Source organism: Heloderma suspectum, chromosome 3 (assembly GCF_057233095.1).
Source record: "Heloderma suspectum isolate Gila_16-S chromosome 3, 16-S_ref, whole genome shotgun sequence".
In the NCBI taxonomy this organism is placed as follows: Eukaryota; Metazoa; Chordata; class Lepidosauria; order Squamata; family Helodermatidae; genus Heloderma; species Heloderma suspectum.
The window spans coordinates 34,161,924-34,177,256 of record NC_139460.1 but is presented as its reverse complement, the minus strand read 5'-3'; the positions used below and the strand labels follow the sequence as shown (position 1 = coordinate 34,177,256).

The following is a 15,333-nucleotide window of genomic DNA, read 5'->3' as shown; positions in this document are numbered from 1 at the left end:
TTTATCTCATCCTCTGCTGTTATGACTGCTGCTGAATTTTGAGTCAACCCTGTGTTTACCTGGCACTGGGTAATCTTGTGCTGAAAAGGCTGTTTGCGGGATTTGTGTTTGTATATATGTGCGCATGGGTGTGGGTGTGTGGGTACATGCATATAGGAAAAATGAAGTTTTATCATTCCAGTTATAATATACAACGTTACCTTATTGGGTGATGGTTGTCTAAAAGCTACCGTAATAAAAATGTCTCGAAATAATGCTTAGCAAACATTTAGAAGTTACGTATGGTGTTGTCTTTATATTTTAATGCAATGGCGTTGAACAGATTGCATTTTCCTTATTTAAGGCTATAGTCCTAAGCATGCTCACTTGGGACTTACTTCCAAGTAGACAGGATTACAACAGCCTGGAAGTCTACAGTCCGTTTTCTTTCCTGCAAGTAAAAGTATTCCTGCTCAAGAACTATTCTGCTCAAAGAATCTTTCACCTAGGTAGCAGAACTTTAGTAAGAATGTAATAGCCTGTCACCTGGGACAATAAGAAAGTAAAACTCTAGCTTTTGACTAATACAAATACATTTCTATAGAAAGCAGATACTTACTTTGTCAAAAGAAAGTCCTTTAACTCCTTTCTTGCTCTCCCTGTGCTTGCAAGCACAACAACACACAGAGGAATTTATAATTAGAAACATGACTCATAATAGCCAGCAAATGCTGCTATGTCTTTAGAGGAAATGACTTTTCCGTATCCTTCAGTCCAGTTTCTCCTTGCACTCATGTCAGATCTGCCTTACTCATTTTCTCTTTTACCCTTTAGGAGCACAGACGCGATGTTAAGGCGTGGCTATTAGCAGATCAGGGAAGAAAACGGGGTGGACTTGAGCTCAAACATTGCCTCCTGTATCCCAGGAAAGAAGAAAATAACCTCTACATTTCTACTTTCTCTCAGCAAGGGACAGCGGCAGCGCTCACCTACATGAGAGAGAAAATGGTGTGACTTTCTTTGAAGCTGCAGTGCTAATCCCTATAATGTTGCTGTCATGGTACCACTCTGTTAATCGGCAGCCAAACCCAAGAAAAGCCAAGCCCTCTGAAGAGCTACTTAGATACAGAGAAAGATTTGAAAGAAGCTGGATAAGGAAACTGTAGTGAGAAATATAGCATTCTTTTGAGATAAGAGATTAAGAAACTAGTGAGGTGTTCCACGTGGTCAGTCAGAGCTGGATTTGTTTTGAGAGGAGAAGCTGATATACAATCATAGAAGTTAAAAAAAATTGCTGCATCTATGTCTGCTTCGTGTTTCTAGCGGGAAGAAATCATGACTGCAAAAAGGATGGAGATCAAGGATGACCTCAGGTAAATTAGTTAACCAGCATAAACATCAGGATGAAAGTAGATTGATGAGAATTGTCTAATCTTTCTAGTACTCCCCTGCTTGGGAAAGATATCAATAGCCCACAGAAGTATTGGTTTGCACACAGTAGTGTAGTGGTAACTTTTGAAGTGCAGGCACTCATCATGATAGTCTCCATAGCCACGCCCCCAAGGACAGTCCAAAAATCCAAGCTGCTGTGTTGATCCATATCAACAAATCTATCCATGCAGTTTCTGACTCCACCAGGAGCAGGTCTTGTGTAAAGCTCATGGGTTTTAATTGCTTATTCAAGTCTAACTCACCCCAAAATACTTTGTATTACAACATGGAACAATATTTTGTCACTGGGAAAAGTCATTCCCCCACTCCCATACTTTGAGGACTGCAGCTAGGCTTCGAGGGAACATGGAAGTGTCTGACGCTGTGGGTGTTTCTACATTAAGCAACTCCCCCCCCCCCCCCCCGCAAAAATCCACACCTTTTCCGGAGCTTCCTGCTTTCGGTTTCTTTGCGGGATTAGGAAGGGCTCCTTTACATGGCAGACGCGTGGTTTGAACTGAGGGAGTGCCTCCCTCCCTCCCTGGCATGTGTGCAAAGGAGCGGGGTGGGTCCATGGGTTCTTGTTTCCGTAGCTTAATTTCTGCTGTAGTCTTTTCTCGCAGCCCCCAGGAAACCTCTGACTTACTTCTGAGTAGACATAAAATGTGAGATGGTGCTGTAAGTCTGCAACCCTCGGCACACTTACTTGGGAGTAAGCCCCATCGAACCTAATGGGGTGTTCTGAGTCAACAGAGGACGTTGCTTCTGAGCTTGGTGGGGATCAGATGTGTCTCCTTTCATTGCAGGGAGGCATTTTAACCTCTTCTCCCTCCAACTGAGAAATATACTCAAGCATTTACATGGCAGACACCTGGGAATCGAGGAAAGCCCTTCCTCAGCAAGGCTTGAACGGGGGCAGGAGTTGCAATTGGCAGGAGATTCTTGCCCTTGCGCCTATCAAATCTGCTCCTGCATGCCCTGCTCCCATCCTCAATGCCTTCGTCATCCTGACCGCCCAGCAACTGAAAACAAATGCCCACAGCAGGCAGACACAGTGGTTTCTTCCACTACTGGAGAATTTCATGGGGAGGTCATGGCACTCCTGTTCCATGGGCTGGAAAAAATACCACATTTTTTGTGTTTGGGGAAAAGATGGGATAGGCTGGAGGAAATGGTGGAACCTCTGTGGTGGGTTTGGGTGTCTTCCCAGGTCCAAGAATGCCATAGCTACACTAGGAAGTCCTGGCTGTGCTGCTCTCAGATTTCCAGCTCCAGCTCTCCTGTCCACCTGAGCATAACCTGGCTCCTGCATAAACTCAGGAGCTTCCATTATACTAGTGGTGCAAGAGCATTACTCTGTTATTTCTAGGGTTGTGGTGCTAGAAATCTAACAGAGGACCATTTAACTGTCCCCTTCTCTCATACATATTCTTTTCCTATTGCCTTTGCCTTTCTAATTCCTCCCCTCCCCTCCCTCTGTTTCTTCCCCTTTGTCAAAATGTAGATCACATGTAAACTCCTTGAGACAGGGACCTTTTGGCATATGATGGTCTGCATGTACATCAATGGCGTTTAGGGATGTACGAAAATCACTTACCTGTTCGCGGATTATGCTGATGCGGGGGGGAGGCGCTCCGTCCCTCCTCCCGGAATCCTGGACGGAGGGGGAGGCGCTCCGTTCCTCCCCCCCCCGGAATCCTCCTTGGCCGGCTGTGCCCCGTGGTGGCTCCAGCCAGGCCAGAGCCGTCCGCAGCCGGATTTCCGGCCGCGGAGGGCTCTGGGGAAAAAAACAAAACCAAACCACGTATGCAAATGGCGGCTATGGCCGCCGCCATTTGCGTTCCTTATTTTCGCTGTCTTAGTCTACGTAAATATTTACGTAGACTAAGATGGCCCAAAATAAGGAACGCAAATGGCGGCGGCCATAGCCACCGCCATTTGCATACGCTTTTTTTTTTTTTTTACGCAGACGTTTTAGGCTAGGTAAAAACTTATATAGCCTATCACGTGGGTGTAAAACAAAAACAAAAACCCTGCAAATGGCGGTGGTGGCAGCCGGTCGGAAGACCAGCTGCTGCCGCTGGAGCCACTGCCGCCTGGAAGATCCGCCCCAGGTAAGTCTCATCCCAGGGGGATCTGTGGGGGGTGGCGGGGGGGGTGGCAGGCCGTTCCGCCACAGATTTCGGGGGGCCAAATGCACTGGCATTTGGCCTCCCCGAGATCCGTGGCAGAATTCTCCATCATCCCTAATGGCGCTATATTAATAATAAGAACAACTAATAATGGTAGTACGTTTTCCATAACAATGCAGAATGTAAAACAAATCTAGTGTTCTGTCCATATAGTTCTTTGCAAGATCTCCGATCCTGTGGCAATGGCTTCTTAGGGTGGAATCCAGCTAGTGTCCTGATGGAAGGCCTGTGTCACTGGAATGAAGAGGGAGGTGATTCCTCTTCCCTTGAAGCCTCTGTGCCCCCCTCCCCCCAGTCTGCTTTGGAGAGTCCCCCAACCCTTGGAGCAGATTGGGGGGGGCATAAGGGCTACAGGGGAGGAGCAGGCTCTCCCACACTGGAGGCATTCAAGACGAGGCTGGACAGCCATCTGTCAGGGATGCTCTGACTTGGATTCCTATATTGAGCAGGGGGTTGGACTCAGTGGCCTTGTAGGCCCCTTCCAGCCCTACTATTCTATGATTCTATGACAGGGCTTCTGTCCAACTGCAAATAAGACCCTGCCTAATGGTTAGCTCCTGATAGTTTGACAACCAGACATGGCCTTCCTTGATTTTCCCCTAGGTCAGGGGTAGGCAACTTGTGGCTGTCCAGATGTTTTGGCCTACAACTCCCATGATTTCTCACCATTAGCTATGTTGGGCAGGGCTGATGAGAATTGTAGGCCAAAACATCTGGACTGCCACAAGTTATCCACTCCTCCTCTAAGTTCTGCCATGCCATTGTTTCTTCCACTGTGCACCAGTGTTATTGGTGGAATGTGGCACAGCTTCTTGTCCATGTTGGCAGTGCTGCTGTACAGCATGATAGGAAGGCAGAAAGCATGAAAGAAGGTCAGTGCATTGTCTATACAAGTATTTCTCCTTCTAGAGAATGCTTATATGAAGGTTGACTGGTTACCCAGAAAGAGGGTAATGAGAGAAACTGCAAACAGTTCGAGGCCAGGCTCACACATCCATCATGACATTGATCTGATTTTAAAAGGTATTGATCTCAAGCCCCCATCTCTATTCGGCTGTGCCCCCATCTCTATTGGCCTGATTCCACTGCAGTGAAAAGAGGACAGCTATTATCTCCCCCATCCCACCCAGCAAGGATTTTATTTTCCTTGCACAGGAGCTTCATTACATTAGAAATGTGCCCACCCTTTTAGCATCTTTGAGGATTCTCCAATTTGAGAGGTTGTCTGAATGTATATTTGTGCTTCCTGTTCCACTCGAAATCATTTTTTTAATACCTCTGGTAGGATGTCATTTTTTTATATAATGTGCATCATAAATAACTCCATCCCCGTTGCTTGGCAGCCAAATATTTGCACTGCTAATAATAGTACATTTTATTCAAAGATTTGATGTATGTAATAAAAACCAATGAATCAGTATTGTGTTGTGCGTATGCACCCCACATCTGAGCAGTGAGAAGTTTCAGGGGTTCCAGTGCTTCTCCTTAGAAAGAGGTCACTGGAGACTTCCTTTTTCTGTGACATAATATTTATTTACATACACACACACACAAACACACCCATCAGCAAATCAGCTCTCTGCCTCCTTTTCAGATCCAGTTCCAGCGCTGGTTGCCTTCTTGTTACACATACAGACTGCTCTTACCCCCCCCCCCCACACTTGTCTAGTGGGGGGAAGAAAGATGAGCCATCTCTGCCCATCACCTATGCCTTCTTGAGTCATTCTAGCTCCTATTGAAACACATCACCAGAATGCTACTGGCTATCAACTGTCCTTGAAGAGGTATTGCCTCAAGGCACCCACGTGGATAGTTCTACTTACAGAAATCTCAGAGTCTAAGAATACATACATGGAAGAAATCTTGAATCTCTTTGCAGTCCTAGGCACTAGGCTGTAAGGGACCCCTGAAACTACTTACTCGTTCTGTTTGGCAGGATCCCTGTTGGACTAATCCCCCTCCCAAACTGGCAAAATAGAGTATCCAGAATTAAGGAAAACAAAATTGTAATATTTGTATAGAATAGTAGGGTTGGAAGGGGTCTGCCTAGTCCAACCCCCTGCTCAGTGCAGGAATCCAAGTCAGAGCATCCCTGACAGATGGCTGTCCAGCCTCGTCTTGAATGGTGCTGTGATTGAAGTGGCAGTGCCCCATGACTGCATGCGTTTAAAAAGCGAAATAATCAAATCACAGATCTCCCACATAATGTATAGTTTAGCCCTCAGTCATAGACTAAAGTAGAAGCTGGGCATGGAAACCATAATCCATGGTGTAGGATCAAAGGAGAGGAACTGGAATCTGTGGCAAGGTCAGTGAAAGTTCCTCCCTGTTTCTGAGGATGGATCTCACAATGGAAACATGCTTTCAGAGTTTTCTTTTCCGCCATGAGGACTAGAACATTGTGGTTCTGCCCCCTCATTTCCGCCCCCCGCCCCCGCGGAAATGAAAGATGAGATTTTCAGGATTCCATTGGAACTATCACATTTGGTTGTTCATAGCCAGATAGATTTAACACCCTAGCCATGAATAATCTGTGTAGGCGCAGCAAGATTGGGCATCTGTAGAAATAGTATCCACAATCATAAAGTAATAATGTGTAGCCACCCACTGCATGACAGTCATCAATGAATACTCAGCGCTTGAGACAACATTTTAAAGAGGAGTTATCGATACTATTAGTTGTATCCAGTGCTAGTTCTATTTAATTGTTTTTGACCATTTGATGCTTTCCATCATTTTGTTTGTATTCTAGTAGCATGTTGCTTTGTGCTCATTTTGGAGTATGTTACTTTCAGCAATTTGACACTTACTGGGGCTTGGCAGTTACGGTATGGCAATTATAACTAAAATTTGCCTTTCCTCCTGGGAATTCCACATATACCTTGCAATTCTAGAACCAAAGGGTTCCAGTTTTCTCCTGTCTTCCCTGAAATCTACAGAAAAATGTACCTTCCCTTTTTGGAGTACATGATATAAATCAAGAGTGGCCAACTTCTATATTCTCTAGGACATTTCTGTTTTTCATTCAGCAGTTTGTGTGGGTGTATATTGTTGCACAAATTAATCCCTCCATGAGTACCAAAGCTCCATTGTAACGTTGGCATTATCTTTCAGGAAGGAGTTTGTTTTTAGGAGCACATGCTCTCAGGCGTAGTTGGGGCATTATGGACAACCTCCTCCTGCCCCCAGATACCACTGTTAGGTTGAGTGTTGCTATTTCTTACAACCTGAATACATTTTTTTCTGTTCCATACGGTGTTCCAAGTGGGACAGAGGACGACCTATAAACTTCCCCCTTCTTTCAGGTGGACATAACTTGAGTCTGGCCTAACCATCCCACTTCCTTCCCCCACCCCCACTTCAGGCATTACTGCATACAAATGAAATGTGGTTAACATTTTTCAGGACCACAACAGATCTGGCCTGGGGGTGGGGGGTGGGAGGGGCGGTGTCAGTTACCTATCCTAGATTACAGGATTCTGGAAGGGTAAATTTCCTCCTGTGAATACCATAGTTTTGATATACAAATGTACAATCCAACCAAACTGGAGACCTGACATTTTTTAATTTGATATTTAAATGCCAGTGTTTTCAGGTCTGTAAAACTACCTTCACAGTCAATGTTCTTACATCTCTGGAATTTTATTTGTTTGTTTATTTATTTATTTGATTTATACCCTGCCTTGGATGAGTGGATGAGGAGAGAAGAGTACAACAAGCAGTTTCAGGCATCAGTTCTTAACGTTCTCAGCAGAGCTGATGGAATGGCTCTGCTTCCCATTTCTTGGTCCATAGCAACCTGATGAAGTGGCTGCTGCTAGGTGACAGTTAATGGATATGGCTTATACCCTGACATACTGGAGCCATAAAATGAGAGTATGTGGATGGTATATTGATTTCAGATAAAATTACTAAAATTATGGTCATCAAATACACCACTATAATATAATTATGCAACAATATGAGGGAGAGGGATGGATGGACATGTGCAGGAGCAGAACCATTAATCTTATTTGAACCAAAAATGTTTTGCAAGTCTTTTAGAAATTCTGCATGCTACTTACTAATTGATAGAAAAGTCCTGTTGTGTGGCCCATAGATTTTCTCCTTAGTCTGTACATATGGTATGTACGTGATGAATATGATTCATACATATATCATTTTATTATTTCTCTTATGAGAATGTGATTATTCTGAACAGGTTTCATAGAAGAAAACATGAAAGGCTTGCAGTCAGAATGGATGTATGTAATTCAATGAGTACTGCAGGAAATTATTGTAGGAAAGCTTGGTCCATAAAAGTTGGCTCTGAGTCTTCAAACAAAACTGGGCAGATAAGATTTTGTCCCGTATCATTTCACTGAAAACACTGCATGGAAATCTGTAGCACTGAAATAATTTCATTAACTCTGTGTTGCTTTGAAAGGCAACTGCTAGAGCTAAGAACACAAGAAGAGCTCCCCTGGACCAGACTAATGGTCCATCCAGTCCAGTACAGTGGCCAACCAGATGCCTATGGGAAGCAATATTTGATAGCATAATGCCTCTGAACCTGAAGGTTGCACATAGCCATATTTATCCCTTGCTGACCAATATGTATGGCTTTGTGATTCAAATAGTGACCTAAGTCATCATAAAAGTCTTCTACTCCTACTGACAGGAAATCTTAAAAATAGAGATATTAAAAATCCATTAGAGTACATAAAGCACTTGGTTTAGATATAAAAGTCTGAAATATATGCATTGCTTACTGTAGTACAAAAAGTTCCATAATAGCAGTGCACTGTTTCACATTTAAATGTGGTTGCTGAGTCATTGGCATTTTCCTGCCAGCACTGCAGAATCTTAGCAGCTGCAGTTGTAGGTCTCTTACTGCAGTAGATGTTCTGTTGCATTAGTAAGCCCCAATTATATGTTCATAATGCTCACATTTATGCAACCCTTCCCCTGGTTCTTTCCAATCTGTTTATTTGTAGGCATGTCCAGCAACACTTAAGATACAGCCATTGATTATTGCTGTGCATGGTTGTCCCAGAAAAATACAAAAAACCCTAGTCATTCTGAATCAAAGTTATTACTAACTCCAACAAAAGGTCATTGGTCTCTTAGTTTTATGATAAAGGCTTCAAAATTGCAGAGTATTCTATTCCTGCAGTCCTTGGTTGTGGTTCAAGCTAGTGAATCAAGATGGTTTTTTTCCACTATAGTTGCCAAACAGAATTTAATTCAAACCATGCCAGTCTTAAAAGAACAGCTCACTCTGAATATTGGATTGAAATGCAGTGTTTTTTGGAAAAAGGTATTCAGTAAAAAATAGCATGAAGCATTGGGAAAAGGGAAATCTTGCTGTGAGAGTATTTGTGTGGAAATAGATTTCTCCCCTTAAATTCTAAAGTTCTGCAAAATCACAATTGCAGAGTATTAAACCCGTATTAATTTTAAAACTAGGGATGTCTGTCTTTTCAACATTATGGCTCCTGTAATTTTTAACAGTAGTGTTGATGAGGAAATTTTGGCACATGCTTTTCCCCCCCATCATGCAGCACTATGACAATTTACACCACCTGAAATGCTGCTACACAGCTGTTCAAGATACAGGAACCTTAAAAGATTGGCCATCCTTGTAACAGTGTTTTCCATTGATTTCTGATCACTGAGAAGAATGTAGGACACAGTCCATAGAAACTATATGTGGATGCAGGTGCCTGAACACCTGAAGCTTTCATTGCAGCAGTTCCTCCTTCTTAATTGCCACACCACAGTCCCAGCCAGGGCCTTGAGATTAATCAGCTTGTTGTGGCATGAGATTTCAGAGGCAGCAACGGGTGTCTGTGGAAGTTCATGCCACATTCCATTTAATTTGTAAGTATTTTTTTGAGTTTGCATTTGAAATAATCCTTTTTTTAAATGCATCCTTTCATATCAGGAGGTTATAAATTCCTCCTTGAGAGAGGGAGTGGTGCCGGCTGCTTTAAAAGAGGCAGTATTCAGACCGCTCATGAAAAAGCCTAATCTGGACCTAGGGGTGTACGAAACCCCCTTACCTGGACTCCGCGGGGATCCACAGGGGGCGGGGGAGGCAATCCGTCCCTCCCCCCCCGGAATCCTTGCCGACCGGCTCCGCTCCATGGCGAGTCCGCGGAGTCGCCGGTTGACTCTGAAGTGCCAGCAATACGGCCGCCATTGCCATATTGCTGGTGGGCCGGATTGACTGCGGCCGCAAATGGCGTCCGGGACGCCATTTACGGCCGTAAAGGCCTTTCTTTAAGGTAAATGCAGCCATTTACGGCTGCATTTACCTTAAACTAAGGCCTTTATGGCCACAAATAAAAAATACGGCCACAGTCAATCCAGCCCACCAGCGATACAGCAATGGTGGCCGTATCACTGGCCCTGTGGAGCCGGCCGGCAGGGAGGATCCGGCTGGTGAGGATTCCTTGTGGAGGTAAGTCTTCCGATCCTCCACGGACTCTGGGGGGCCGGATTCTTTTGAATCCAGCCTCACTGGGGTCCGTGTAGGATTTCTCCCTCATCCCTAGGACCCGGAGGATGTTAACAATTATAGGCCTGTGGCCAACATCCCCTTCTTGGGCAAGGTGCTTGAACGGGTGGTTGCAGGACAGGTCCAGGCACTCTTGAATTAAACGGATCCATTATCTAGATCCATTTCAATCGGGCTTCAGGCCTAGTTTTGGAACGGAAACTGCCTTGGTCACCCTGTCGGATGACCTCCGCCGGGAGAGGGACAGGGGGAGTGCGACCCTGTTGATTTTCCTGCACCTCTCAGCAGCTTTCGATACCATCGACCATGGTATCTTTCCGGATAGGTTGTCTGGGTTGGGAGTTGGAGGCACTGCACTGCAATGGTTCCACTCCTACTTGGATGGCCGATTCCAGAAGGTGGTGCTGGGGAATTATTGCTCTGTGCCATGGCAATTATGCCATGGGGTTCCACAGCTGGTCCAAAATAGGGCAGCAAGATTGTTAACAGGGACTGGCCAATGAGCTCATATTACGCCAGTACTTTTCCAGCTGCGCTGGCTGCCAGCCCATTTCCGGGCCCAATTCAAAGTGCTGGTGTTAACATTCAAAGCCCTTAACGGCTTGGGGCCAGGTTATCTGAAGGATCGCCTCGCCCCATATGTGCCTGCCCGGACCTTAAGATCATCATCAGCGGCCCTTCTCTGTGAGCCCCTGCCAAAGGAAGTGAGGCGGGTGGCTACTAGGAGGAGGCTTTTTCTGCTGCGCTGTGGCACCCCAGCTGTGGAATGAGCTCCCTAGTGAGGTTCGCCTGGCACCTACATTGTATTCTTTCCAGCGCCAGGTGAAGACCTTTTTATTTTCCCAGGCATTTTAGCATTTTAGCTCTTTAGACTTTTAGCTTTGCTGTTTTAAACCTGAATTTTAAATCCCTGCACTGCTGCTAGGTTTTATTCTGGTTGTATTGTTTACTGTGGTTTTAATGTTTTATATATTTTGTATTGTTTTATTGTGTGCTCTTTGGTTTTAATTTTTGTGAACCGTCCAGACAGCTTCAACTATTGGGCAGTATAGAAATGAAATGAAATGAAATAATAAATAAATATCAGGCACACTGGTATGAATTACTTTCATTTTGGGTGGGTGTGTTTCTTGGTACTTGAAGAAATATGTTTTCTCTACAACAAGAACAAATACATGCTCTTTCATACTGTAGTGTCCTTTCTAACTCTTTCAAGTATGCTAAAAAAATTCTGAATATAAGCAGTTTTTCCATATAGTTTTTCCATATGATGGGCTATTGTATCTTACTTTTGACCTAAAATATTGAGTTATTTACAAGTTTTGTGACTTGCTGATAGTTGCCACATTCCTGCAAGAGTGTTCTGTGAGTGGATACAGGTTTCCTCTTGTGGCTCTGCCCTACTAATAATGCAAAGGAGTGTGCTACCATACTCCTTGTATGCAGCATTCGGGGTGTAGGTGTTTTGCTCATGCATTGTCTACAGACAATCCATTCTATTAGCTTTATTTTATTTTTTGTCAAACCTTACAATTATTTTGTATTTTTTTAAAAAATGGAAACACAAAAATAATGAAAGATTCAATATTGTAGTATTTTGTATCAGCATTTTTCAAATTCCATTCTGTCTGAGATGTTAATTTGCTCCCGAACAAATAAGGAATAACTTTTAAACTATAAAGATTTCCTTTTGGAAATCTTGCTTTTGGAAGCTTAACATGTATTGGAGATGAATTTTAATTAAGGATGCCTAATGTTTTTCAGATACAAGTTTGAATGGATAATGTATTTCACTTTTGCAGTGGTACCAGTGGAAATCTGTACATGTTCACAAACAGTGATTATGAAATTAAGGGGTGATAATTCAGTAATGAATGTAATATGATATGCTATAACTGATGGTCTGAGCAACAAAGTGATTTTTGCATAGACTGCAAATTAATGTATTCATCACCAGTTGCTCTAAGACATTATAAGAACTACTACACAACTTTAAGAATTGGTGCCTGTGTCTACTGGTTTTCATCTTCTCTCCTTGTCCTTTTCCCCTTTTGCATTTTGACTTTTAAGATTGTAAACCTGCAGGCAGGGAGTGTCTTTTTATTCCTATGTAAACTGCTCTTGGAGCCTTTCAGACCAGGGTTAAAATGCATATAATAATACATTGCTCCGTTATGGATCAGCCCCCTTCCCCTTGACATGTTTTGGTATGGAATACATAATTCATAATGGTATTTCTAGTTGGAAATAAGTTTCTAGGTGTTAAAATCAACAAAACGGTTCAAAAAGCTTGAGGAGTAGTAGTAGTAGTAGTAGTAGTGTCCACTGTGTGAAGATACAGACAGCTTTCAGGAGCAGTGCTGTCTCTAGGACTGAAAGTTTCCTGCATTTGCTAAGGATGCATGTTGATTTTACTACATTGTGTACATCGCAATACTTGAAGAGTGCTGTATAACTGAAAGGCTGCAACTCTGAACACAGTTATTGAGGAGTAAGCCCTAGTGAAGATAGTGACTGGACTTATTTCTGAGTAAGTGTGGACAGAGTTGCTCTGTGACTGCATATTACTACACTTAAAACAACGCTAAGGGCACAATCCTATGCATGTTTAGACAGGAAAAAAGGCCTACAACTCCCAGCATGCCCTAGCCAGGCATGGTGGCTGGGGCATGCTGGGAGTTGTAGGAATTTTTTTGTCTAAACGCGCATAGGATTGTGTCCTAAAGAACAAAGGTATATAACTTCCACATGCTGCATTGAAACTCTTTTCCACTGTGGAATAGATCTGAAGCTCTCTCCTGAGAGGAAAAGAGGCATTGGTGGGAGATGCTAGTAGGACTGGCTATTTCTATGTGTTCCATGAAAAGTAGAATTTTAGAGTGCAATCCTGTGCGTGTTCAGACAGAAGTCCTACAACTCCCAGCATGCCCTAGTCAGGCATGATTGTTGGGGCATGCTGGGAGTTGTAGGGCTTTTTTTTTTTTTTGGTCTAAACACGCACAAGATTGCGCCGGTAATGTATTTGCTGCAATTTATGAGTTCACGGCGGCGTAGTTGGCGGTGGGCACGTTGAACTGTCGGAACACACTTCTGAGAGGGGCAGGGGCAGAAAGCCTTACTTGAGCGCGTTTAGGAAAATGTTCATGCTCCTATGAGGGAAAAGGGCATTTACACTTAACCTTCCTTGCGTTATGCCGCGTTAATCTCTCCTGAACGCGATGGGGGAAAAGGGCATTTACATTTAAGCTGGCTTAAGTGTAAATGCCCTTTTCCCTCATACCGTTCGGCAGAGATTAGCGCGGCATTACACAAGAAAGTGATCGCACGCGCTGACAGCAGCGTTGCGGGGAGAACGGCCGCCTCACGAACCGTCGCGAGGCGCTCTGGCGTGCCCGCGCGGGACCGTCCCTGGGAGAGAGGCGCAGCGCGGCCTCCGCCGCGGTTCGCGCAGACCGGGCGCCTCGGGTCTACGGGGCCGTTGCTGCCGCGGTCCGACGGAAGCGCGGGCTCCTTCTCCCCGGGCTCACCCTGCCTCCCTTCCGCGCTCGGCGGCCGCCGGCTTTCTCGCTCCCTTCCCGGGTCCCGCCGCTCCCGCGGCGGAGAACCGCCTCACGCCTCCCGCTCGCCGGCGCGGCCTCCTCAGGGCAGCCCCGCCCCTTCCCCATGTGCGGAACCGGCGTCGTGCCGGGTGCCGCTGGGCGGAGGAGGGCGGCGAGGCGAGGCCTGGCGGGTGCCGCGGCTAACGGTCTTTTTTGCTCTGTCGGGCGCGAGCGAGGGGAGCGAGCGCGCGGCGGCGGCGGCGGCTTCGAACGGCCTGTCTGTCACGGAGAGGGGGCTCGGCCCGTGGCGGAGGCCGGCGGGGGCTTCTGGAAGGGCATGTGAGTGAGGCCCGGCGGCGGCGGCGCGCGGGAAGGACAGGGCGGGCTGCGCCCCTCGGCGCCAATGAAAGGGGGAGGGGTGCCCTGAGAGGGGGTCTGGAATACGCCCCCTCCCCCTCTGGACTGAGCGGTCTTGCTAAGCCTCAGTTCTCCTGTCGGTCGTTACTTCGGAGGCAGCCCTGTAGAACTCGGCCGAGGTTCCTTCTGGGTGAACGCCCATAGGATTGGGCTACACACGTGACGTCTCTTGCACCCCCCCCCCCCCAACAAACAACCGAACAGCCCCAGAGAGGCTTGTGGCATCTTCAGGTCTTGCAGCTGTCTTGCGGCGTGAGCTTTTATGGGAGCGACCGTCCGCCGTTGGGTGGCGTGTAGTCAATCAGTCAGGCATCAACGCTGTGGGTAGTGGACAATGAGGGCGCTGTGCCCCCCTCTTTCTCCCCCGTGTAGATGTGTATGGATCTACCTTAATTAATTAATTAATTAATTAAATGTATTAATCACCCATCCGGCTGGTGGTCACACCCATCATTCTTGCTGCCCACTTCATGCATCTTTAAGATGGATGGATGCATTTATTTATTTATTTAAAAGATTTTGCGACCCACCTTTCAGGGCACACAGCCCTCACGTATAGTAGGTAGACTCTTGCCCAACAACAACCCTTATTCCACCATAAAGGTGGCAAACTTGAAGATGGCGCAAAAAGACTTATTCTTTTCAGAGTATCCTATCCCCCAGTTAGCTGGGGAACGCAGGGTACTGGTGGTGGTAAGGAGGGTGTGCCTGTGTCCTGTCTGTCGTTCTCTCTTCTTTGTCGCTCAGCTGTCTGAGGTGCTGTTCGCGTCAACGCAGATTGGAGACAGTGATACGGGCAACCCCCCCCCCCCACCGCGCACAATAGTGATGCCTGTGGAGCAGAAGGGGTTTGAAAGGAATTAAGGGGCGTAGAAGGAACACTTCTGGTTTTCAAGACGCTAAGAAAATTGCTATCAGGATGAAGCAGAATTTTTTTTTTTTTTTTTTTTTGCGGGGGGCGAGAATGCATGTTTCACATACGTTCATTCACTCTGCATGCACTAAGAGGATTATTATGATAACTTGCAGTTAGATTTCCCATGAAAACATTACTGCCCTCCGCCCCCCCATACTTTTCTTGGGTTTTTTCTTTACAACAGCAGTATTCAAAATTTGGTGGAGATAGTTAGGATTCAGATAGAATCATAGAATAGTAGGGTTGGAAGGGGCCTACAAGGCCATCGAGTCCAACCCCCTGCTCAATGCAGGAATCCAAGTCAGAGCATCCCTGACAGATGGCTGTCCAGCCTCATCTAGAAGGCCTCCAGTGTGG

At 45.6% G+C, this 15,333-nt stretch overlaps 1 protein-coding gene across 3 annotated transcripts in view; it reads left to right on the top strand.

The window, feature by feature from the left end:
- The first annotated feature begins 1,291 nt into the window (after nucleotides 1–1,291).
- SACS (sacsin molecular chaperone) overlaps nucleotides 1,292–15,333 on the top strand; it is a 54,834-nt gene continuing 40,792 nt past the window's right edge. The window contains exon 1 of one of the 3 annotated variants that reach the window (XM_084842874.1): nucleotides 1,292–1,352. In XM_084842874.1, coding sequence (XP_084699000.1) covers nucleotides 1,315–1,352 — 38 coding nt within the window. In that variant the 5' untranslated portion in view covers nucleotides 1,292–1,314. Of the gene's footprint in view, nucleotides 1,353–13,104; nucleotides 13,118–13,376; nucleotides 13,983–15,333 lie in introns of those variants that run through there. The other 2 variants (XM_084842875.1, XM_084842873.1) reach the window with 2 other exon arrangements.